Genomic DNA, 27,075 nt, shown 5'->3' on the forward strand with positions numbered 1-27,075 from the left:
TTGCATGTTATAGATTCTATAAATCTATGTGGCAGGCATAGCAGGTATATCTGAGAATGATTTAGATTGTGGTGATGGTCATCGTGGCAAAGAAAACACAGTCTTGTATGCAATGGTGAAAAATTAAAAACAACTTTTATGGTGATCAGTTTTGGCAGTGTTAAATAAATTGCACTACATTGATTATGTGGATTAGTATAGAGCTACTAAAAAGAAAGAGAATGATGTATACATACAGATAATGGAAGAGTCACCAAGGTTAAATAACAAAAGCAAGTTCAAAGTAATAGATCCAGGGAATTCCCTGGCAATCCAGTGGTTAGGACTCTGTTCTTCCATTGCAGAGGTCCCAGGTTTGATCCCTGGTCAGGGAACTAAGCTACTGCAAGCTGCGTAGAGCGGCCAAACAAATAAATTAAAAAAAAAAAGTCATAGGTCCAGAATGGTGCAGTTTATATGTTAAAAAGGAACAATTCACACTGTGGGTGTGTGTTCATGCAGACACAAAAGCGTATATGTCATATATAACATACACACAAAGCACATAGGAAAGGGCTAGAGCAGTGCTGTCCAAGAGAACTTTCTGCGGAGAGGTAACTGTTCTGTATGAGCGCTGTCTGGTACAGCTGGCACTAGCCCCATGTGGCTACTGACCACTTGAAGTGGGGCTAGTATGACCAGGAACTGAATTTTAAATTGTATTTAATTTCAATCAATTTAATTTTACCCATAAATAGCCACATATGGCTGGTAGCTACCGTATTAGGCAGTGCAGGTCTCAATGCTTGTATACCTAAATGTTAATGGGGTTACATCTAGTGCAAGTGCGAGGTTGTGTGCCTGTCAACAGGAGACTTTTACTTTGTATATATAATTTTACAGGAAGGATGTACTTATATAACACTTGTATAATTTTCAAAACCAATTTAAAAAACTTTTCCAAAGAAAGAAAAAAGAGTCAGCATGTTATAATGGGGAAAATGCTTGGCTTGCTGGCAGCTCAGATTTCAGCCCTCACTTCACGCTTCTTAACCTCCTTGAACCTCCGCTTCTTCACATTTCAAAAGAGAGATAATAATGGCACTGGTGAGAGTGTTCATTGAAAAGTTATGTAAATTCTACTAGCGCCATGTTTAATACCCAATAAAGGTGCAGGGGAACCAGTAGATTTCCTACTGTTGATGTAAGTTAGATTACTACCCTGAGCCCAGGGACTACTTGCATTAAAGTCAGATTGTGAAGTGCTAACTTTTAAAAAATTAGGGAACTTTGAGTCACTTCTGAAAATATTGTGTCCCTAGCTAGTTGGATGGGGGAGTATGAGGACAGTCTCTTTCAACCGTAGAGAAAATTTGAGATGGGTTTCTGTGACCCCTGAGACTGGATTGGCCCCCCTCCTTGAACCACTGTCGCAGGGCAGCCTGCCCACCCTCCCCCTACCTCCACCCTCCCCCTTCTCTTTAGTGCTGGACACCCTCTCTGGTGGACACTTGCTCATAGGAGAGCTTTTCCATGCCTTAGACTGTAGAGACCAAATTTATGAACAGCATTGAAAATATTCTCAATCCCCTTCTTGGGCTGGGGTGGGTTTGGTCACTGACGCCAAACTAGAAACGGGAGCTGACAGAGGACTTCATGAAGATGGAGGTAGTGTGGTACAGTTTTGGAGAAGGGATGTAGTTTTCCATTTACAGATGATTTTCCAATAGGATGAATTTTAATGAGTAATGGAGTGTTCTAAAGATTTTGATTCTATAAATGTTGTATGAAAAGAAATGTTTTTCAAGTAAAGCAAATAATCATCTGTATTAACTGTTTGGGGGAATTATATTCTCTAGGATTTCGAGCAGTCAAATTTACTTTGCACACCAGAGATCTGCTAAGCACAGTGTTATATATTCTCAACTCCTGCAGTTTATCTATTGAACATATCCAAAGCTTGAATACTAATGTGCACTCCCAGCCTCTCAAAGAGGCCACAAGGATATCTGACAGGCCCATCAAATGGGACAAGTCTTACTACTCCTTTACTGGATTCAAGGACCCTGATGAAGACCTCGAGCAAGTCTGGAGAATGGAAACAACCCTAATGTACGTAAGCGTTTTTATTTAACTGAACTTATTTGTAGTTAGTAGCCCCCACTCGCCTCGACTAGAGAAAAGCCCGCATGCAGCAACAAATACCCAATGCAGCCAAAAGGAAACCCCAAAAAAACATGAGCTAGAAGAGAGGGTCTCAGCCTTGCATGCACTGGGATCCAGCCCATGAAACTTCTGCCTATACCCATTGCTCTAACGATCTCACAGTGTGTCCTGATGAACAAAACCTTCGGAATGTCTGACCTACCTTTTGGTATAGAAAAAAAGTGGGATTGGATAAGTCAGGGTATAAAAGTAACAATGAGAGTTGTTGGACCTTAAGTCAAGAGGCTTTAGAATAACATATTAAAGAAATTCAGCAATTAGTCTGTGGTTCAGTTGAGTGTTTCACAGGGTACAATTTTGGTCTGGAGCTAGATGTGTAGCCATCATGAAAAGATTGTCCCAAGGACCCAGAACTCAGAGTTAGTCAGCTGGCGAACAATGAAAACAGACGGAACTGGGAAAAGCCAATTCACCAAAATAAGTGCTATTGCATTGGTTCCTTGTCCAAGCTGAGTATTTATAATTTCCTTATTTGTATGTAGTTCATCCAATAAAATTCTTCAGTCTTCAATAAAAGTAAACACTCTTACATTATATTGTATTACATGTTACTAGATAATGCATTTTTAAGAGTAGGGAACATGTTTTAATCATCTTTCTACTAATCTGCTTCGTAGATTCATAAAACCCAACCAGCGTTTTTATTTCTTTGAATTAAAGAATTGTTGGAAAAGTGTGAATGTGAAGTGCTGGAGGCTGGGTGTGGAGAAATCAAGGTTTAGTATGGAAATGTAAAGTAGCTTAATACAGATGGTAGCAGAAGAAGTGAGTCAGCAATGAATGTAGAGGACCATTTTTTTTAAAATAGTGCCTCTGTTAGTTTCATTACTGTTGACTTAAAGTATCTGCTGTTTTTAGCAAGAGATACATTGTGTTAAGGAAATTTTCTAGTGTACATGAGTTGTGTTACTATGAATTCTTCATTTCCTCCAGAGGGATACTTTGTTTTAAATTCAAGCTCTCATGTTGACAGTTACCAGCACAAGCTCAAAACATGTCATTTTGATTTGTCTACTCTTAAGGAAGATAGCAACATAAATTAAATAGACCACTGTTTTAGAAATTGAAATAAGTGGAAATATAACTGTCTAATTTATTGATCATTATTATCCAAATTCAGTTGTCAATAGCTATGTATCTTGTCAAACAATGAAGTAAATCCATTCATAGCCAGATAGAACCTTTGTTTTCTTAGCTTTGACAAATGAAATTAACAACAATAAAGCATTACATGTTTTATCCCTGTTTATAAGAGAGATCTTGCATTCGCTTTAAAACTGTGATTTAAAATTAATATTGAATTATCCTAAATGAAACAGACAGTATTTAGAGTTTCTTACAGAAGAGCTGGAATAGGGTTGTGGCTGGTTCTTGGTGTAATGCTGTTTCCTATCTTTTACTTCCATATATTTTTCTTGGGCTAGAGAATATTGAGAGTTGACTGGTATCACCTTAAATCTTCCTACTCAAAGCTTCTCTTCTAAAATCGACCGGTTAGAGATTTCTGTTTTGTTTAGTTTTTGATGCTTGTATCGGAGGTCCTTGGGTTATATTTCTTGAACATTGATATGTTAGTGACTTACCTGAACCAGATCATCACACCTCATAGAGTTTGAGTTTAGCTTATTAGGTATAATTTTAGAGCAGAGGGTCCAGGCTGGGTAGGATAGGAGAGGACAGCTCTACACTGAAAAAGGCAAGAAAAGGAATACATGCTGCTCTTTGGGCCCTTTGGGTAATTACAGTATCGACTAAATGCCGCAAAAAAAAATCTGTTGCCTTTACCAGCATGCCTTAGAGGGCCGATGCCCCGGTTACGACAGTTGTATGAATTTGGAAGATTTCATATCTCTTATTTCCATAACCTAACCTGGTCTCCCTGGTCCAGTGTGTTCACACAGGCCCAGCACCCCTTTCCAATCTTGACCTTTTCCCAAATATGGATGTTGCCCAGTTTGCAGGAACCCTGATGAGGGTTTGTTCAAGGTTTTGTTTTATGTTAGTTTTTCCCAGTAAGGATTCCAGGAGCTTATGTCATCAAAGCCAGAGTGGTGTTTGTATCAGTTTCTTGTTTCAGTTATTAATTTTTTATTTGGCCACGCCACGTGGGACGTGGAATCTTAGTTCCCCAACCAGGGATCGAACCCAAGCCCCCTGCATTGGAAGTGTGGAGTCTTAACCACCGGACCGCCAGATAAGTCCTAATTTTTTTAATTTGTTATTATTTTGCAAATAATTATAAAATTGTTGAACCATTTGACAGGTTTCAAACCATATGAATGGAGTGACTGTCCCATAGTCAGGAGATTTAGGGGCTGTAACTGAGACAAAACTTATTCACCACCATGGTCATTTTGGCCATATCCGGTTTGTTTTTATTTTCATTCTTGTATTGTTTACCTCATCTTTATTATATCTGTAGTTATAGGAGAGGACGCATAAGGAGCACATGCTGAGTTACACAGTTCAGAGGGAGCATAAAAATAATTCTGCAAATTTACATCCAGCTGATCTTCACCTGGTTTACAAATTGCATTCACCTGATCAAAATTTAATCTTGAAAGCATGTTATTTCTAATATTTCAGGATGTAATGTTAAAAAGAGAAAATATAACAGTTCTATTTAGTGTAAACTTTCAAATAATTTTCCTTATGTTTCCGCAGAGACATGCAGGCTGAAATAAAACACAGAAATTATGAAAAGAAATCAATTGAGTTTTTAAAAACACAACATAGAAGAATTATCAGGTCATAAAAGCTCCATTTAATCTATTTTCTTCTTATATCTGGCAGTTACATTTCAATCTACATTTTAGGACATGCTGTGTAATTTTGTATTTCTCAGCAAATTATGCTTTATCTTACTGTAAAATCACTTTATAGTGATAAAAACACTATAGTGAAATGTTTAATATATAAGGTTTTCTAATTTTATACAATAATAAAAAGAATTTACCAGTCTAAACAAAATTAGGAAATGCTACTTTGTGTTGTAGTTTTTAGTATTTCCATATTTTGCATATATTCTCTGATTATCAAATAATTTTATAACTAAAATGTATTGCAATTATAGAATTTGTGTTTGCAAGGAGACAACAGGATCCATTTGTATCTAAACAAAATTATCCCATATGTAATGTCTACCCCACTGGAAAAAACATGTCATTGAACTATAGGAAGACCATTGAAATGCTATTCTTTTTTTTTTTTTTTTGACCAGGAACATGTCATGTTAACTTTTTTTTTTTTAATACAACAGGTTCTTATTAGTCATCCATTTTATACACATCAGTGTATACATGTCAATCCCAATCTCCCAATTCATCACACCACCATCCCCACCCCGCCACTTTCCCCCCTTGGTGTCCATACGTTTGTTCTCTACATCTATGTCTCAATTTCTGCCCTGCAAACCGATTCATCTGTACCATTTTTCTAGGTTCCACATATATGCGTTAATATACGATATTTGTTTTTGTCTTTCTGACTTACTTCACTCTGTATGACAGTCTCTAGATCCATGCACATCTCAACAAATGACCCAGTTTCGTTCTTTTTTATGGCCGAGTAATATTCCATTGTATATATGTACCACATCGTCTTTATCCATTCATCTGTCAATGGGCATTTAGGTTGCTTCCATGACCTGGCTATTGTAAATAGTGCTGCGATGAGCATTGGGGTGCATGTGTCTTTTTGAATTATGGTTTTCTCTGGGTATGTGCCCAGGAGTGGGATTGCTGGGTCATATGGCAACTCTTTTTAGTTTTTCTTTTTCTTTTTTTTTTTTTTTTGGCCAAGCAGCTTGCAGGGATCTTAGTTCCCCAACCAGGGATTAAACCTGTGCCCTCAGCAGTGAAAGCACAGAATCTTAACCACTGGGCCACCAGTGAATTCCCACTATTTTTAGTTTTTTAAGGAACTTCCATATTGTTTTAATAGTGACTGTACCAATTTGCATTCCCACCAACAGTATAGGAGGGTTCCCTTATCTCCACACCCTCTCCAGCTTTTTTTCTTTTTAATTTATTTTTGGCTGCATTTGGTCTTTGTTGCTGCACGCAGCCTTTCTCTCTACTTGTGGTGAGTGATGGTTACACTTTGTTGAGGTGCGTGGGCCTCTCAGAGCGGTGGCTTCTCTTGTTGTGGAGTGTGGGCTCTAGGGCATACAGGCTTCAGTAGTTATGGTGCATGGGCTCAGTAATTGTGGCGCATGGGCCTATTTGCTCCATGGCACGTGGGATCTTGTCTCCTGCATGTCTCCTGCATTGGCAGGTGGATTCTTAACCACTGCACCACGAGGGAAGTCCCTCCAGCATTTATTATTTGTAGACTTTTTGATGATGGTCATTCTGGCCAGTGTGAGGTGGTACCTCATTGTAGTTTTGATTTGCATTTCTCTAATAATTAGTGATGCATCTAACCTTCTCTAAATCCTCTTTATCTTTTCATATTGGTTATGTTAGACATCCTTGGAAACCTTTGCTTGACCCTCCAGTCCCTTCACCGTGATGTGGCACTTAGTACGCTGAATTCTGATTCTTGTTTTGTTTCCCTGCACCCTGACCATAAGCCCTGGGATACAGGGACACAAATTCTTATAATCTCTATACGCCAAGGGCCCAGTTTAGTGTTTAAGTACATGGTAGGTGCTTCAAAATAGAATTTAGGAAATGAAGGGAAATTCTGAGGAAACAGATTTGCAATTGAAATATGTAGACTTTATTTCTAAAACCCTTCTTTATTATACCATTTAATCTTTCTAACCTAATTTGAGATTCTTACCTGAATATTTAAATGTTAGTACTTAACACTTATTTTTATTTGGAACATATTTCTTTTCTTCTTCAACCTCTTCAATTCCTACCTAAAAGTTCCTAAGATTTACAGTGGTTTATTTTGAATATTAATATTTCCAGCACTCCATAGCTTTTTTCTTATTGCTTACTTGAACTTTCCTTCTAGGAAAATAATTTTCTTGTTAGAATTCCTCAATACCATTTATTGGAGTCCTAAACTTAGACTATTAAAGTACCACAGAACTAAATATTTCTTCCTTTTTTTTTTTAAAATACTGTAGCTTTTTGAAAGATTACCAAGTTATTTTGACCTGCAGAGGAGGCTGATGCTTCTGGAGGACCAAATAAGCTATCTTCTAGGTGGCATCCAAGTTGTTTATATCGAAGAATTACAGCCAGTGTTGACACTTGAAGAATATTACTCTCTTCTCGACGTGTTCTATAATAGACTCTTGAAAAGTCGAATACCTTTTCACCCTCGAAGTTTGCGTGGTTTGCGAATGATCCTTAACAGGCAAGTATCTAAAACAATTACTTTTATTCATTCAGTCAGATGGGCTGTGTGTGTCCATGCATGAAATTGTTTTGTATTTCCATGTGTGATTCTTAGGAATTAAAGAAAGGAATGTCACCACCTCTGTTGGCAACACTCTTTTACACATGAGAAAAGCCAACATGAGAGGATTGAAAGATTGAGTCCCTAGAACGTTCTGTAAATATATTGCCACTTACAGGGCAAATCAGTCCTGTGGAAAACTTTATAGGGTTAAACTAATGTGAAATCAACAGTGTGCATATCAGGCACCGTGCTTGGTACTTAAATGCATTATCTCTTCAGCTCTCACAACCTCACCATGGGGGGTTACTACCCCCATCTTACAGATGAGGAAGGTCACAGGGCCAGGAAGGGTGTGGTCATCCCGATAGTGTGTCTCTTTGGGGACAGCAAAACTTCAAATCAATTCTGCTATACAGGAAGTCCACTACATATGAACCTTCAAGGTGCAAACTTTCAAAGATGCAAGCGTACGTTCACATGTCCAATCTCATAAGTTAGTTCATGTGTCTGCTGTACATTGTCACATGCGTGCACCCTCTACAAGTGGTTGTGCTTCTGTGTACTTCACTGTACAGTACTGTAGAGAGTACAGTAGTACAGTATCTTTATTTCAAGTGTTTGTTTTTTAAGTATTATTTGTGTGAAAAGTATTATAAACCTACTACAGTACAGTGCTATATAGCCAATTGTGTTAGTTGGGTACCTAGGCTAACTTGTTGGACTTATGAACAAATTGGACTTAGGAACGCACTCTTGGAAAGGAACTCATTCATATGTAGGGGACTTACTGTACCTTTAAGGTAGACTTTCTTGATGAGTTCCTTTTCCATTGATCAGACTAAGAAAATCGTTTCTATGGGAGTGGAGAGGTTGCTGATTTTTCCTTTTACGTATGCTTTATTACAGTGACAGATATGCTCCAAGTTTGCACGAACTTGGGCATTTTAACATTGTGATCCTCTGCTATCAAGCAAACCTCCAGTGGTTTATTCTCACCAAAGCCCAACAGGCAAGAGAGAACATGAAAAGAAAAGAAGAGTGAGTGCTCTTAGCCCTCTTCCTGTCTTACCATTCCGTCTACTCGTTAAAAATATTCAGGTACGGGTTTCCCTGGTGGCGCAGTGCTTGAGAGTCCGCCTGCCGATGCAGGGGACACGGGTTCGTGCCCCGGTCCGGGAAGATCCCACATGCTGCGGAGTGGCTGGACCCGTGAGCCATGGCCGCTGAGCCTGCGCGTCCGGAGCCAGTGCTCCGCAACGGGAGAGGCCACAACAGTGAGAGGCCCGCGTAACATAAAAAAAAAAAAAAAAAAAAAAAAAAATTCAGGTAGTCAGAACTCATAAGTATGGGAAATTAAAACTGTATTGAACTTAGGATATCAACTGTATTAAGCTGTATGTCACTTAGGAGTAACATTTATTTTTTCCCTCCCGGTTGTGCCAGGCATTGGATGTGGCTGTTTTCTCAGTATAATAACCTCAGTTGCATTCCCACCATGTACCTCAATTTGAGAAGCAGGGCTTGTTAATATAAAAGTCAACTCAGAAGCAGAGTGAAAGATAAGAGTATCAGAAAGAAACTGTGCAGATGGAAAAGGGTGGCAACAAGGGGGGAAAACTCAGTTACTACTTGATTAATTAGAATCTTCACTGTTTAAAATTTTGAAATGTGCTGACAGAAAGCAAGCCTCGTCTGCACTGTCATTAAATTGAGAAGAAATCTTAAAGTGAAAAAGGTTTTTGGTTCATAAGCAGTGCTGTCGCTATGCCATTTGTATCTTTGAAGGAATCCTGTTATAGTCAGTAGTTTTGTAGGCAGTAAGATAGTGTTGAAGATGTTTCATGGATCTACTATGAAGAAAGGGAGAGTATTATATTCAAAACACGGTCGTTTTCCTAAAGATGTGGCCTAAGGAGGTTTGGCTAGCAAGGACTCATTCATTCATGCAGCCGTCATTTGCTGTGACCGTTGTGGATCGGAAGCTGTGCAAGCCGCCACTGGTAGAAAGATGAAGGCCTGGTCCCCAGGCTCGCAGGAGACGCAGGTGCCTTCAGTGTCAGGGGTGGTGGACGGAGAGGGGTCATGCGTGAGAGGAGCCAAGGCTGATGCTCTGGGAAGGGAACAGGAAGCAGAGGCTGTGGCCGAGGAGGCCGAGGCTGACGTGTCCGGGGAGCAGGGTAAGGAGATCGGGGGCAGGAGCCTGGTGGGTGGAGGACCAGGGTGATTGTCCGAGTGTGCTGCTGGGGCCCCCCTCTGGTTACTTACTTCTCTGGCCTCGCTGCCCGTTCTCTCCTCGACCTACACAAATTGCTTGTTTAAAAAGCCAAGGATGTGAAACAGAGAAAGGGTGGCCACGCAGGAGGGCTGTGGACATGATCCGTGTCCCAGGAGATGATGGCGTCATTTTATGCATCAGATAAGTGAAGGAGTCACATATCTGTTTCACTTGTGGAATTGGCGACAGTTCCTGGCCAGATCCTATTGGACAAACAGCCTGCTTCTTGATTGGTTGGTGAGCATTTGTGTTTGTGTCGTTACCTTTTCTAACCATGTTTGTTTTCGAACTCTATGAGTCTGTTTCTGTGTTGTTAATAAGTTCATTTGAATCACTTTTTCTTTAGATTGCACATGTAAGTGATATCATATTTGTCCTTCTCTGACTTCCTTCCTTCCCTTTGTATTATCATCTCTAGGTCGATCCATGTTTCTGCAAATGGCATTATTTTGTTCTTTTTAATGGATGAGTTATATTCCATTCTATGTGTGTACCACACCTTCTTTGTCCATTCTTCTGTCAGTGGACATTAAGGTTGCTTCTCTGTCTTGGCTCTTTTAAACAGCACACGAATGTTCTGGTGCATGTGTCCGTTGGAATGATGTTTTTCTCCAGATATACGCCCAGCAGTGAGATTGCCGGATCATATGGTAGCTCTAGTTTGAGTTTTTAAAAGAACCTCCATAGTGGCTGTTACCAATTTCCATTCCCACCAAGACATAGTAAGGTTCCCTTTTCTCCACGCTCTCTCCTGCATTTATTATTTGTAGACTTTTTTTTTTTTTTTTTTTTTTGCAGTATGCGGGCCTCTTACTGTTGTGGCCTCTCCCGTTGCGGAGCACAGGCTCCGGACGCGCAGGCTCAACGGCCATGGCTCATGGGCCTAGTTGCTCCACGGCATATGGGATCCTCCCAGACTGGGACACGAACTCGTGTCCCCTGCATCGGCAGGTGGACTCTCACCCACTGCGCCACCAGGGAAGCCCTATTTGTAGACTTTTTGATGATGGCCATTCTGAATGGTGCGAGGTGGTGTCTTGTTGTAGTTTTGATTTGCATTTCTCCAATAATTAACGATGTTGAGCACATTTTCATGTGGTTTTTTTTTTTATACAGTGTGAGGAAAATGTACCTTAAGAAGCTGGCTTCCTGAAAGTCAGCCCTGTTTTGAATTCTTTTTCCTTTTTTTTTTTTTTAACATCTTTACTGGAGTATAATTGCTTTACAATGGTGTGTTAGTTTCTCCTGTATAGCAAAGTGAGTCAGCTATACATATACATATATCCCCATATCCCTTCCCTCTTGCATTTCCCTCCGACCCTCCATATCCCACCCCTCTAGGTGGTAACAAAACATTGAGCTGATCCTGCTGTGCTATACGGCTGCTTCCCACTTGCTATCTATTTTACATTTGGTAGTGTATATATGTCTATGCCACTCTCTCACTTTGTCCCAGCTTACCCTTCCCCCTCCCTGTGTCTTCAAGTCCATTCTCTACGTCTGTGTCTTTATTCCTGTCCTGCCCCTAGGTTCTCATAACCATTTTTTTATTATTCCATATATATGTGTTAGCATACGGTATTTGTTTTTCTCTTTCTGACTTACTTCACTCTGTATGACAGACTCTGTCCATCCATCTCACTACAAATAACTCAATTTTGTTTCTTTTTTTTTTTTTTTTTTTTTTGCGTTATGTGGGCCTCCCACTGTCGTGGCCTCTCTCGTTGCGGAGCACAGGCTCCGGACGTGCTGGCTTAGCGGCCATGGCTCATGGGCCCAGCCTCTCTGCAGCATGTGGGATCTTCCTGGACTGGGGCATGAACCCATGTCCCCTGCATCGGCAGGCGGACTCTCAACCACTGCGCCACCAGGGAAGCCCTATTGTATGTTTTTGATTTGTGGTTACCCTGGTTTTCAAATATGTTAACCCATTATTGTATCTACTTTCTTTAGACTGGTAGTCATATAAGCTCAAAAACGGTCTAGAAAAAAACCTACATTTTCTTACTCCCCTCTCCCACATTTTATGATTTTTTTTTTTTTTTTTTTGCGATACATGGGCCTCTCACTGTTGTGGCCTCTCCCATTGTGGAGCACAGGCTCCGGACGCGCAGTCCCAGTGGCCATGGCTTACGGGCCCAGCCGCTCCACGGTGTGTGGGATCTTCCCGGACCGGGGCACGAACCCGTGTCCCCTGCATTGGCAGGCGGACTCTCAACCACTGCGCCACCAGGGAAGCCCGAGGGAAGGGTTTTGAGTGACCAGTAGGACCGGGCTGCAGTGGGAGGGGCGTGGAGGGAAGAGGGTCGCATGGCGTTGACCCAGGTCTGTGCTGTCTGGTCACTGGCTGCTCCACCTCCTCCTCTTCTTCCTCGTCCAGCTGTTAAGCAGCAACAGGCACCTGGGCTGGTGGCTAAGGACCATCCAAGGGAGGACTCTGTTTTCCTGGGACAGACTCACTGGGGGTAAGAAGGAGCTCCAAGAATGGGCATGTTTCACAGATGGGGAGACTGAGGCCAAGGGAGGCGTGGGTTACAGGTTCCAAAGGTGAGCTGGCTCCTGAGGCAGCCCTGGTTCCCCTTGCCCACCTGTCCACCCCTCAAGGCCCATAGCCCCTCTCATGAGCTCAGGGAGGCTGCCTGGAGGCAGAGTCTTTGAAGAGAGAAAGGAGGAAGCAGGGCCTGGGGAGACCTGTCCTGTGGACAGACGTGGCTCTGGACATACGCCTCCCTGACTGGACAGCCTGGGCATAGGGTACAGCCCCCAGGCAAGCTCATGGCCTGGTTCTTCCTTGGGGGAGCTCTGGCCTGAGGCTGGAGCTCAGGTCCCTCTGGAGATCATTTCTGACCCAAGGCTTTGAGGTTAGAGGGGTCTCATCCTGTCCTAGTTTTCAGTGGTGAGAGAGAGTTTTCCAGAACTTCTATGTTCGATTGGAAGAGGAAGTCAAACAGGCATAAACAGGCCACCAATTTTTTGTAGATTCCTTTATGTTGAAATAGTTATAAACTATTAACAAATGAATAATGAGAAAACAATTATCTGGTTAGCGTATTACTTATTATGTAACAATTAGTTCTGAGACAAAGTCCAATTCAAAACATATTACTGAGGATTCTATATTAGTTGATTTTAGAAATGGCATAATCCAAACCTATTTTTCCATAAATTATTATTTTTTTGGCCACACTGCATGGCTTTTGGGATCTTAGTTCCCCAACCAGGGATCGAACCCTCACCTTTGGCAGTGAAAGTGTGGATTCCTAACCACTGGACCTCCAGGGAATGCCCTCAAATAAATTTTCCTATGTAACCTCTAAAGAATTTTTCACTCCCATCATTTGGCTCTGGAAAACTTATAGGCAACAACATTTTTATATGAGAAAAAAAAATTAAGTACAGTTGTTGGGCACAGCTTAAAAGGGGTGATATGCACAAACTATAATAATTACAAATCAATACTTATTCAAACACACATTTGAATTTAAAGCGTTCAAATAATCATAATCATTCAAATAATCAAATAATCTCGCACCACGCTTCGAGAATCATTTTTAACATCTCTTTTCCTTTCTAACGCACTATGGAAAAAATTCCTTTCTTATTTCTTCAGCAGTAAGAGCCTCAAAAATGTTGTTACAAACCTGGATTCACCTTGTCCTCTTGAGAAACAAGCTGAAGAGGTTTTTGGATATGGTTAAAAATATTATCCTAAAGGAAATATCCACAGAGAGAAGCCCTGTGTCTGTCTATAGGGCTTGGGGCTGGGCTGGGTGGTGGGTCCAGGAAAGTCCACACAACTATGGACAGGGGGTGACTCAGAGGGGCTCTAACCAGCGTTCTAATCATTGGAAGACCGGGGTTGAGAGGGGTGGCAGATCCTGAACGGCCCGAATCATTTTAAACTTGGCCCTACTTGATGGAACTCTTTGAGAAACAAGGATTTTTCTGGATAGTGTTTGTCCTTGAAACAAATGAATCACCTCATTCAGTGTTTCAAAAAAATTCACTGTCTCTTGGTTATAGGCTATCAACAGTTAGGCTATCTTAATGCATAGGGAATGCATTCTGGAAATGCTTTAACAAACTGTATCAGACAGCTTATGATAATGTCAATATCATTTATTAATTCAGTTGCTTTTTCCCATCTACTCTCTCTTTAGGCAAATTTTTTTTTTTTTTTTTTGCGATACGTGGGCCTCTCACTGTTGTGGCCTCTCCCGTTGTGGAGCACAGGCTCCAGACGCACAGGCTCAGTGGCCATGGCTCACAGGCCCAGCCGCTCCGCGGCATGTGGGATCCTCCTGGACCGGGGCACAAACCCGTGTCCCCTGCATCGGCAGGCGGACTCAACCACTGCACCACCAGGGAAGCCCCTAGGCAAAATTTGATTAACGAATTTTTACTACCCATCAGTCATCTGTTTTGGACTCAAACTGTCCATAATTGGCTGTGAAATACAGGTGTGTGTATCGATACATGTGATGTAAGTATAAAGTCACATGTTGAATTGTTACAGGTGGAAATGAGTTCCGCAACTCCAGAGCTATATTGAATGAGACCTGTTTATACTTACCAACATTCACTCATAAAAAAAATATCTATATATATGTGTATGTGTATATATATATATATATATATACATATATATATAATCTTTCACCCTGTAGAATCCTTTCTTTCTAACATCTTTTCAGCCAGTCCTGCCAATCAGATAAGAAACACTACAAGATTGGGAGATAAAACCTTTTTAAAACAAGTTTCCTAATAGAAATTAATTTTTAAAAAGTCTACTTTTAAAGCAGCAGTTAGAAACTTTGTTTTTGTAACATGTCAGTAATACTGTTACATCAAATTGTGGATTTAAATCAGTTTAGCAGTTTCTTATCTCTTTAAAAAATAATACAGATTTCTGTGTTATTTAATGGCTTCTCCATTCTTCCAATTCCAAGGAATACAAAGGTCTCCATCCTGCATAACAGAGTAAAAATGTGAAATGCACAGGTGCATCCCTTGTAGATAAGGCAGTGATTGTTCTAGAAGTCTCTTACAACAATCCACCATTTGTATACTTGAAACGCTGGGCTCCTTATAAAACTTTTCCAGAGAAAATTTCTTCGTGGAAGCCTGCATCAATTCGTTTTCAATGACTTTCAACCTGTTATGTTGAAAACAAACATCTGATTGCCACAAGCTATAACCAAATAAAAGAACATAAAATGTAAAAAATATTTTTGTATATTGGACCATAACTTTCTACTGTCAACACTGAAAATGGTATCCACAAAGGCCAAATTATACGCTCAGAAGACTGTCCATAGGTATCTTGTAGCACCTATTATTACCACATGTATCTCTAAGTATTTGTTAAATCTTTTTACCAGTAATGGGGTAAAGATAATTAATACAATAATTTTTTTGGCTTTTTAAAAATTTTTATTTAAGTTTAACTTCTAATTAAAAAATGTTTTTAATTGAAGTATAGTTGATTTACAATGTTGTGCTGGCTTCTGGCGTACAGAGAAGTGGTTCAGTTATACATACATATATCTACTCTTTGTCAGATTCTTTTCCCTTATAGGTTACTACAAAATATTGAGTATGGTTCCGTGGGCTCTACAATAGGTCCTTGTTGTCTAATTAATGCATAATTCAAAAGCCTCTTATCCCTTCTCCGGGAGCAGCTGTTGGTGACTGAGAAAAGCAGGAAGCTGAGAGCACCACCGGCAGCTTCAGGAGGCCCTACAGTCCAACCCTGACCCGGGCAGGAGCGACTTCTGGAGATTCCTGAAAAACCCCAGGACCAGAGGCTGGAGGAGGCCGCCCTCCCCACCAGGGCACAGGTTCTGTCTTCTGCCCGCCAAGGGTAAGACACAGGCGCTGAAAGTCAGGCAGCCTGGAGAAGTCGTGCAGGGGCTGGAAGGACAGGACCCAGATGTTAGCTTAGAACAGTGGTCTTTAAACGGCTCAGCAAGCCGAGGGTGGTGCAGAGGTGCTTTGAGGGCCCTCGTGGGTATGGACGGCCTCCAGTTCCTTTTCCTCTTCAACTGGAGCACCTGCCAACCTTGATCTTTCTTTATCAATTGGGTTTCCACTTGAGAATCCACTTTATAAAGAGAGATGCAGCTCAAAGTGTCTGAAAACCACTGTCTCAGAACAGGCTTCATCTAAGGCAAGAAGGCTGTCTAACCAGCACCGAGTGGCTGCGATGCAGGCGGCCAGACTAGGGAGGGACCGCGGCGCAAGGAGAGGAGAGAAGGCAGCGGGGAGGGGAGACTCAGCCGGGCCGGGGCAGACGGCTGTAGGGGGCGCAGGCCAAGGGGGCAGGCGGGACGGGACCAGCAGCAAATGGTTTCTTTACCCTCCGTGTTGGAGGGGACAGGGATGAAGGCTCCGGAGCCCAGAGCCAGAAGGAGACCAGGGAAGCATGAGCGTCAGTGGATCCAGTCGGTGAGTATTGACTGAAGCCTCCCATGTGCCAGGCCCCGACCCCGGCACTGGAGCGAACGAAAGAGACAAAGCCTCTGCCCTCATGAAGCTCACATGCTATCTGGGGCGGCGGGGGCGGGGGGGCAGACAGTAAATGAACAAGGAAAGCAGCGTGTCATAGGGAGATGGGTGGCAGGTGGGAGGGATGAGGGGAAGCTGCCGGGTGGCAGGGGAGCTGAGACCTGAGGCTGGGAAGGGGCGGAGCCTGAAGCCATGGGGGAGAAGGGCTCCAGGCAGGGTCAGAGCGCGTGTCCTTGAGGAGGTAAGAAGCTCCTCTGGCAGGAGCAGCAGGGGTGAGGGCAGCGTCTTAGGAGGCGAGTTCAGGAGGCCGCCGGCAGGGCCTCGCAGGCAGGAGCACATCCGGGCTCTCAAAGGACCACTCGCTCCGGCTGCTCGGCTGAGAATCCGCTGGGCGGGGGCGTGCATGCGGAGGCGCGGACACGGGGACAGGGCATCACAGGATGGTGGAGGCTGAGACCCGGGCGCAGCGGGAAGGGACACGAGACGGGCGGGATTCTGGAGAGACGGAGAACGTGGAGCTGAGAGGTCTGCCGGCCCGGATGTGGGGAATGAGGAAGCAGGACAGGAATCAAGATGGATCACGGGGTTGGATTTACCTCAGCATCTGGTGGATGAAACGCTCAAAAACTAAAATATTTGATTTTTATTTCTTTTTATTTTCCTTCCTTAAAAATCTACTGGCACTATTTCAAAGCTATAGAATGCCCAGTGCGAAAACAGAAAAAGCAGCAGATACGATGTAGCAAGATCCTCAGGCCTCACAATGGAAGGTAGGTGAGGCTTACAATTAATTAATTAATTTCTGGTTTATCCTTCAGTGCTTATTTTTTTAAAGATTTTATTGGGGTATAGTTGATTTACAACATTGTTAGTTTCAGGTGTAAAGCAAAGTGATTCAGTTATACATACACATATATTCTTTTCTCATGTAGATTATCACATTCAGTAGAGGTCCCAGTACTATACACTAGGTACTTGTTGTTTTTCTATCTTACATGTAGTAGTTGTGTGTATGCTAATCCTAAGTTCCTGATTTATTCCTACCCCCGCAATGGTTCCCCTTGAGTAACCATAACTTTGTTTTTGAAGTCTAAGTCTGTTTCTGTTGTGTAAGTTCATTTGCATCATTTAAAAAAATTAATTCCAACTATGAGTGATAATTGTATTTATCTTTCTCTGTCTGACTCACTTCACTGAGTGTGATCATCTCTAGGTCCATCCATGTTGCTGCAAATGGCATTATTTCGTTCTTTATTATGGCTGAGTAATATTCCACTGTATATATGGACCACATCTTCTTTATCCACTCCTCTGCTGATGGACATTTAGGAGGCTTCCATGTCTTGGTTATAGTAAGTACTGCTGCAGTGAACATTGGGGTGCATGTGTCTTTTCAAATTATGGTTTTCTCCAGATATGCCCAGGAGTGGGATTGCCAGATCATATGGTAGTTCTATTCTTAATTTTTAAAGAAACCTCCATAATGTTCTCCATAGTAGCTGTTAACAGTTTCCATTCCCACCAGCAGCTTAGGAGGGTTCCCTTTTCTCTGCACCCCCTCCAGCTACTATAGTTTGTAGACTTTTGGGTAATGGCCATTGTGACCTGTGCAAGGTGAGACCTTGTTGCAGTTTTGATTTGCGTTTCTCTGATAATTAGGGATGTTGAGCATCTTGTCATGTTTTGTTTTGTTTTTTAAACAGTGTGAATAATGTTACCTCTTGAAATTGGCTTCTTGAAATACTGCACTGATTTGAATTCTTTTTCGATTACTTATCCCAGGACATTTCTTGAGGACAGGTGTTATTTATTTACAGCCCTGCAGGCCTTGTGAATATTAAGACCTGGGCAGGTGTCACATCCCTAGAGCCTGAGCAGGCTTGGTTCCCAAGGCTGGACTGTCCTGGGGCTGAGGGAGCTGGGGAGGATATGCCAGCAAACGAGCCCCTGCTTGGCCCTCTAGTGCCTGGTCCCCTCTGGATGGAACCACAACCTCCAGATCCAGGTGGGCCCTCCTACAGCTAAACCAAGCCTACTGCACCCAAAGGATGGTGGATTCTCTGGGCTGGAAGAATTTGAAAAGTCACCTGGTCTCCACGTCTCCTAGTGGTGGGGCTCCCACCTCCAGCTCCGTCCGTACAGTCGCCCGGCCTCCGGACGACAGCACACTAAGCAGAGCGGTTTTGCAGGGGTTGGGTATTGTCTGGTGGTGAAGGGTAAGGGGGAAGGGGCAGTGAGACAAAAGCCCTTGGGTGTTCGTTCTAATTTACAACCCAGAAACAAGTTTCCCTAAGGTTCCGGGTGCCCAAGGCAGCAGAGCTGGCATGAAGAAATCCTGCCGCCTTGTGGCCATTTCCCAGAAAAACAAGTTAAAAACCAGTGCTGATGGGCACTTGTCACAAGGCCTGGGGTGGGGTGGGGGGCTGTAAATGACACCTGCCCTCAAGAAATGTCCTGGGGTTGGTAATCGCAAAAGAATTCAAACAGGGCAGACTTTCAAGAAGCCAATTTCAAGAGGTAAATTTTACACTGTTGAAAAAAAAGGCACATGAAAAGATGCTCAACATCGGTAACTTTTAAAAAAATATTTTATTTTTATTTTTTAACATCTTTGTTGGAATATAATTGCTGTACAATGTTGTGTTAGTCTCTGCTGTATAATAAAGTGAATCAGCTATATGTATACACATATCCCCTTATCCCCTCCCTCTTGTGTCTCCCTCCCACCCTCCCTATCCCGCCCCTCTAGGTCATCGCAAAGCACAGAGCTGATCTCCCTGTGCTATGCGGCTGCTTCCCACTAGCTAGCTGTTTTACGTTTGGTAGTGTATTTATGTCAATGCCACTCTCTCAGTCCGTCCCAGCTTACCCTTCCGCCTCCCATGTCCTCAAGTCCATTCTCTACCTCTGCATCTTTATTCCTGTCCTGCCCCTAGGTTCTTCAGAACCATTTTTTTTTTTTTAGATTCCATATATATGTGTTAGCATATGGTATTTGTTTTTCTCTTTCTGACTTACTTCACTCTGTATGACAGACTGTAGGTCCATCCACCTCACTACAAATAACTCAGTTTCGTTTCTTTTTATGGCTGAGTAATATTCCACTGTATATATGTGCCACATCTTCTTTATCCATTCATCTGTCGAACATTGCTAATTATTAGAAAGATGTAAAGCAAAACTACCATGAGGTACCACCTCGCACCAGTTGGAATGGCCATCATCAAAACATTTACAAACAATAAATGCTGGCGAGGCCGCGGAGAAAAGGGAACTCTCCTATGTCACTGGTGGGAATGGACATCAGTAACAGCCACTACGGAGAATACTATGAAGGTTCCTTAAAAAAACTAACACTAGAGCTATTATAATATGATCCGGCAATCCCACTGCTGGGGCGTATATCTGCAGAAAACCATAATTCGAAAAGCCACATACACCCCAACATTCACTGCAACACTATTTACAATAGGCAAGACATGGAAGCAAGCTAAATGTCCATAGACAGAGGAATGGACAAAGAAGATGTGGTGCATACATAGAATGGAATATTACTCAGCCATTAAAAAGAACAAAATAGGGCTTCCCTGGTGGCACAGTGGTTGAGGGTCTGCCTGCCGATGCAGGGGACACAGGTTCGTGCCCCGGTCCGGGAAGATCCCACATGCTGCGGAGCGGCTGGGCCCGTGAGCCATGGCCGCTGAGCCCGTGCGTACAGAGCCTGTGCTCCGCAACGGGAGAGGCCACAACAGTGACAGGCCTGTGTACCGCAAAAAAAAAAAAAAGAACAAAATAATGCCGTTTGCATAAACATGGATTGACCTAGAGATGATCATACTAAGGGAAGGAAGGAAGTCAGAGAAAGATAAATATGATATCACTTACATGTGGAATCTAAAGAAAAAGTGATTCAAATGAACTTATTAACAACACAGAAACAGACTCATAGAGTTCGAAAACAAACTTATGGTTAGAAAAGGTAACGACACAAACACAAATGCTCACCAACCAATCAAGAAGCAGGCTGTTTGTCCAATAGGATCTGGCCAGGAACTGTCGCCAATTCCACAAGTGAAACAGATATGTGACTCCTTCACTTATTTGATGCGTAAAATGACCCCATCATCTCCTGGGACACGGATCATGTCCACAGCCCTCCTGCGTGGCCACCCTTTCTCTGTTTCACATCCTTGGCTTTTTAAACAAGCAATTTGTGTAGATCGAGGAGAGAACGGGCAGCGAGGCCAGAGAAGTAAGTAACCAGAGGGGGGCCCCAGCAGCACACTCGGACAATCACCCCGGTCCTCCACCCACCAGGCTCCTGCCCCCGATCTCCTTACCCTGCTCCCCGGACACGTCAGCCTCGGCCTCCTCGGCCACAGCCTCTGCTTCCTGTTCCCTTTCCAGAGCATCAGCCTTGGCTCCTCTCACGCATGACCCCTCTCCGTCCACCACCCCTGACACTGAGGCCACCTGCGTCTCCTGCGAGCCTGGGGACCAGGCCTTCATCTTTCTACCAGTGGCGGCTTGCACAGCTTCCGATCCACAACGGTCACAGCAAATGACGGCTGCATGAATGAATGAGTCCTTGCTAGCCAAACCTCCTTAGGCCACATCTTTAGGAAAACGACCGTGTTTTGAATATAATACTCTCCCTTTCTTCATAGTAGATCCATGAAACATCTTCAACACTATCTTACTGCCTACAAAACTACTGACTATAACAGGATTCCTTCAAAGATACAAATGGCATAGCGACAGCACTGCTTATGAACCAAAAACCTTTTTCACTTTAAGATTTCTTCTCAATTTAATGACAGTGCAGACGAGGCTTGCTTTCTGTCAGCACATTTCAAAATTTTAAACAGTGAAGATTCTAATTAATCAAGTAGTAACTGAGTTTTCCCCCCTTGTTGCCACCCTTTTCCATCTGCACAGTTTCTTTCTGATACTCTTATCTTTCACTCTGCTCCTGAGTTGACTTTTATATTAACAAGCCCTGCTTCTCAAATTGAGGTACATGGTGGGAATGCAACTGAGGTTATTATACTGAGAAAACAGCCACATCCAATCCCTGGCACAACCGGGGGAATAAATAAGTATGTTACTCCTAAGTGACATACAGCTTAATACAGTCGATATCCTAAGTTCAATACAGTTTTAATTTCCCATACTTACGAGTTCTGACTACCTGAATATTTTCAACGATTAGACGGAATGGTAAGACAGGAAGAGGGCTAAGAGCACTCACTCTTCTTTTCTTTTCATGTTCTCTCTTGCCTGTTGGGCTTTGGTGAGAATAAACCACTGGAGGTTTGCTGGATCGCAGAGGATAGGAATGTTAAAATGCCCAAGTTCGTGCAAACTTGGAGCATATCTGTCACTGTAATAAAGCATACGTAAAAGGAAAAATCAGCGACCTCTCCACCCCCATAGAAACGATTTTCTTAGTCTGATTAATGGAAAGGAACTCATCAAGAAAATCCACCTCAAAGGTACAGTAAGTCCCCTACATATGAACGAGTTCCGTTCCGAGAGTGCGTTCCTAAGTCCAATTTGTTCCTTAAGTCCAACAAGTTAGCCAACTAACACAATTTGGTTATATAGCACTGTACTGTAGTAGGTTTATAATACTTTTCACACAAATAATACATAAAAAACAAACACTTGAAATAAGGATACTGTACTACTGTACTCTCTACAGTACTGTACAGTGAAGTACACAGAAGCACAACCACTTGTAGAGGGTGCACGCATGTGACAATGTACAGCAGACACATGAACTAACTTATGAGATTGGACAGGTGAACACACGCTTGCATCTTTGAAAGTTTGCAACTTGAAGGTTCATATGTAGTGGACTTCCTGTATAGCAGAATTGATTTGAAGTTTTGCTGTCCCCAAAGGGACACACTATCAGGATGACCACACCCTTCCTGGCCCTGTGACCTTCCTCATCTGTAAGATGGGGGTAGTAACCCACTCCATGGTGAGGTTGTGAGAGCTGAAGAGATAATGCATTTAAGTACCAAGCACGGTGCCTGATATGCACACTGTTGATTTCACATTAGTTTAACCCTATACAGTTTTCCACAGGACTGATTTGCCCTGTAAGGGGCAATATATTTACAGAATGTTCTAGAGACTCAATCTTTCAATCCTCTCATGTTGGCTTTTCTCAAGTTTAAAAGAGTGTTGCCAACAGAGGTGGTGACATTCCTTTCTTTAATTCCTAAGAATCACACATGGAAATACAAAACAATTTCATGCATGGACACACACAGCCTATCTGACTAAATGAATAAAAGTAATTGTTTTAGATACTTGCCTGTTAAGGATCATTCGCAAACCACGCAAACTTCGAGGGTGAAAAGGTATTCGACTTTTCAAGAGTCTATTATAGAACACGTCGAGAAGAGAGTAATATTCTTCAAGTGTCAACACTGGCTGTAATTCTTCGATATAAACAACTTGGATGCCACCTAGAAGATAGCTTATTTGGTCCTCCAGAAGCATCAGCCTCCTCTGCAGGTCAAAATAACTCGGTAATCTTTCAAAAAGCTACAGGATTTTTTTTTTTTGAAAAAAAGGGAAGGAATATTTAGTTTTATGGTACTTCAACAGTCCAAGTTCAGGACTCCAATAAATGGTACTGAGAAATTCTAACAAGAAAATGATAAATTATTTTCCTAGAAGGAAAGTTCAAGTAAGCAATAAGAAAAAAGCTATGGAGTGCTGGAAATATTAATATTCAAAATAAACCACTGTAAATCTTAGGAACTTTTAGGTAGGAATTGAAGAGATTGCAGAAGAAAAGAAATATGTTCCAAATAAAAATAAGTGTTAAGTACTAACATTTAAATATTCAGGTAAGAATCTCAAATTAGGTTAGAAAGATTAAATGGTATAATAAAGAAGGGTTTTAGAAATAAAGTCTACATATTTCAATTCCAAGTCTATTCTTTCAGAATTTCTATTCTATTAGAAAGTCTATTCCTTCAGAATTTCCCTTAATTCAACTAAATTCAATTATGGAGAACCTATCATGTACTTAAGTACTAAACTGGGTCCTTGGAATATAGAGATTATAAGAATTTGTGTCCCTGTTTGCCAGGGCTCATGGTCAGGGTGCAGGGAAACAAAACAAGAATCAGAATTCAGCGTACCAAGTGCCACATCAGGGTGAAGGGACTGGAGGGTCAAGCAAAGGTTTCTAAAGACGTCTAATGTAATCAATATGAAGAGATAAAGAGGATTTAGAGAAGGTTAGACACATTGCTAATTATTAAAGAAATGCAAGTCCAAACTACAATGAGGTACCACCTCACATTGGTCATAATGGCCATCATCAAAAAGTCTACAAATACCAAATGCTGCAGAGCATGTGGAGAAAAGGGAACCCTCTTACACTGTTGGTGGGAATGTAAGTTGCTGCAGCCACTATGGAGAACAGTATGGCGGTTCCTTAAAAAACTAAAAATAGAGTTGCTATATGATCCAGCAATCCTACTCCTGGGCATATATCCAGACAAAACTATAATTTGAAAAGATATATGCACCCCAATATTCATAGCGGCACTATTCGCAATAGCCAGGACATGGAAACAACCTAAATGTCTATTGACGGATGGATAAAGAAGATGTGGTACATATACACAATGAAATACTACGCAGCCATAAAAAAGAATGAATAATGCCATCTGCAGCAACATGGATGAACCTAGAGATGACCAAACTAAGCGAAGTAAGTCAGACAGAGAAAGACAAATACCATATGATATCACGTATATGTGGTATCTAAAATATGACAGAAATGAACTTATCTACGAAGCAGAAACAGACTCACAGACATAGAAAACAAACTTATGGTTACCAGAGGGGGAAGGAGGTGGGGGAGGAATAAATTAGGAGTTTGGGATTAGCAGATACAAACTACTATATATAAAGTAGATATACAAGGTCCTCTTGTATAGCACAGGGAACTATATTCAATATCCTGTAATAAACCATAATGGAAAAGAATATAAAAAAGAATATGTATATGTATGTATAACTGAATTACTTTGCTGTATACCAGAAATTAATACAACATTGTAAATCAACTATATTTCAATGAAAAAAAAAAGGAATAGAGAAGGTTAGCTGCATGTGGGAAAGTTTCAGGGGAAGAAAAAAGCATGTGCAAACCTGGAAGCACCAATAGGGACAAAGCAGGTTCAAAAACAAGGAGTTTGGTGTGGCTGGAGGGTGGCACACGTGGCCTAAGTGGAAGGAGGCGAGGCTGAAGAGGCAGGTGGCGCTGGGTCGGGGAAGGACCTGTGTCCTACATTACGGACTCAGATTTTATGCAGAAAGTTGCAGTTATATTAAAGGAGTTGAAAGGCATCAAAAACTCTGCTATAATAAAAGCAATAGCAGTATAAAAATTCCACAAAGTATTTATAATATACTTCTAACACTTTTTGAAAAACAATTTTACTACCTACTTTTCAACTTTTTTCTCAACGAGTTATTCATGTGTAAATGGTAGCTACGTTTTAAACACCTTTAATTTTGAGATAACTTTAGATTCACACGTCTTTCACCCAGTTTCTCCAATGGTGACATCTTGCAAAACTATATACAATCACAACCAGGAAACGGACATGGCTACAGTCCACTAACCTTGTTCAGATTTCATCAGTCTTACTTGCACTCGTGTGGATTTAATCATATGCAGATTTATCACATGTAGAGATTCATGGGACACGACCACAGTCAAGACATAGAAGAGTTCCATCACAAGGATCCCCTCTGCTGCACTTCCACAGCCACAGACACCTCTGCTCTCCCACCCCCTGACCCTTGCAACCACTAATCTGTTCTTTCTATAATTTTATTATTTGAAGAATGTTATATAAATGGAATCATACAGCATGTATTCTTGTGAGATTGACTTTTTTCACTTTGTACAATGCCCTTGAGAGCCACCCAAGCTGTTGCCTGTATCAGCAGTTCATTCCTTCTTACCACCGAGTGGAGTTCTGTTGCATCGATGTGCCAAGGTTTGCGTCACCATTCAAATACTGGAGGGTATTAGGGTTTTTCCTAGTTTTTTGCTATCACGAACATTTGTGTACAGTTTTGTTTCTCTAGTATAAATGCCCAAGAGGGCAGCTGCCAAACCCCATGATAAACACGTGTTTACTATTATAAGAAACTGCCACACGCTTTGCCAGGGTGCCTGTGCCATTTTACATGCTCAACAGGAATGCATGAGTGATCCAGTTTTTCTGCATCCTCGCCAGCATTTGGTGGTATCATCATTTTTCAGTTTAGCCATTCTGACAGGTGTGCAGTGACATCTCATTGCATTTCCCTATGGTTTTTCATGTGCTTATTGGGCATCTGTATGTCCTTTTCTGTGACATATCTATTCATGTTCTTTGCCCATTTTCTAATTGTTTATTTTTTTACTGTTGAGCTTTGAGTGTCCTTTATATATTTAGATACAAAGACTTTGTCAGGTAGGTGGTTTGCAAATATTTTCTACCAGATATTTGATTTGAACAGGTATTTCACCAAAGAAGATATACGGATGGCAAAAGAGCACATGAAAAGATGCTCACCACCATTCATCATTAGAGAAATGCAAATTAAACCCACAATGAGATAGAACCACACACCTCTTAGAGTGGCTAAAATTAAAAAGATGACCATAGCAAGTGTTGGCAGTTTCTTTCTTTCTTTTTTTTTGCGTTACGCAGGCCTCTCACTGTTGTGGCCTCTCCCGTTGCGGAGCACAGGCTCCAGATGCACAGGCTCAGCGGCCATGGCTCACGGGCCCAGCCGCTCCGCGGCATGTGGGATCTTCCCGGACCGGGGCACGAACCCGTGTCCCTTGCATTGGCAGGCGGACTCTCAACCACTGCGCCACCAGGGAAGCCCAAGTGTTGCCAGTTTCTTAAAAAGTTAAAATACCCTAACATATCTGGCCATTCCACTTTTAGGTATTTATCCAAGAGAAAAGGAAATATATGTCCACATTAACTTTGTAGATAAATGTTCATAGCAGCTTTATTTCTAGTAGCCAAAAGCTGACGTAACCCAACATCCATCCATAAGTGAATGGATAAACAAACTGGTATATCCATATGATGGAATACTACGTGGAAATAAAAAGGAATAAATACACACAATAGCATGGATGAATCTGAAATTATGCTAAATGAAAGAAATCAGGTCCTAACCCCAACATACTCTGATTCCACTTATATAAAACTCTAGAAATATACACTAATCTATAGTGACAGAAAGCAGACCAGTGGTTGCTGGGGTAGGGGGTGGTAGATGGAAGAGAGGGTTTACGAGGGACATGAGCATTCTTTTGTGGGTGATGGATGTGTTCACTATCCTGATTATGGTAATGGTTTCATGGGTATTTACATATGTCACATCTCATCAAGTTATACCCACTAAATATGTACAGTTTATCGTAAGTCAATTATACCACAGTAAATCTGCTGAAAACAAAACAAACAAAACAACAGAATGAAGGCCTTCAGCCTATGCTTCAGAAAAGACTATAAAATTTCCAGATAAAAACGGACTTAAAAATCAGTCCTCTAACAATTTAAACTACAAAATATTAAGCATCTGATCTGCAAACAGATGATTCAAATTTTTTTTAGTTTACTGACATATTAGCATAGTTTGAAACAAAAGTATGTCGATAACAAATTAGAGACTTT

General features: G+C 41.7%; 1 protein-coding gene and 1 long non-coding RNA gene across 11 annotated transcripts in view; one reads left to right on the forward strand and one right to left on the reverse strand.

The window, feature by feature from the left end:
• The first annotated feature begins 1,608 nt into the window (after positions 1-1,608).
• On the forward strand, positions 1,609-25,455 carry LOC117313899 (uncharacterized). The gene is made up of 6 exons (XR_012334558.1): positions 1,609-2,091; positions 7,286-7,518; positions 8,470-8,601; positions 15,520-16,285; positions 17,040-17,115; positions 24,935-25,455. It is a non-coding gene; the product is annotated as an uncharacterized lncRNA (long non-coding RNA).
• The window catches only part of TCAIM (T cell activation inhibitor, mitochondrial), a 38,088-nt gene continuing 23,760 nt past the window's right edge, over positions 12,748-27,075 (reverse strand). For 2 of the 10 annotated variants that reach the window (XM_073811038.1, XM_033864637.2), the window contains exons 9-11: positions 22,674-22,906; positions 21,597-21,728; positions 12,756-14,993 (exon numbers count right to left, since the gene is read on the reverse strand). In XM_073811038.1, coding sequence (XP_073667139.1) covers positions 14,753-14,993; positions 21,597-21,728; positions 22,674-22,906 — 606 coding nt within the window. In that variant the 3' untranslated portion in view covers positions 12,756-14,752. Of the gene's footprint in view, positions 14,994-15,248; positions 16,841-16,927; positions 16,950-21,523; positions 21,729-22,673; positions 22,907-27,075 lie in introns of those variants that run through there. The other 8 variants (XM_073811039.1, XM_033864635.2, XR_004528495.2 and 5 more) reach the window with 8 other exon arrangements.

Source organism: Tursiops truncatus, chromosome 10, assembly GCF_011762595.2.
Source record: "Tursiops truncatus isolate mTurTru1 chromosome 10, mTurTru1.mat.Y, whole genome shotgun sequence".
NCBI lineage: Eukaryota > Metazoa > Chordata > Mammalia > Artiodactyla > Delphinidae > Tursiops > Tursiops truncatus.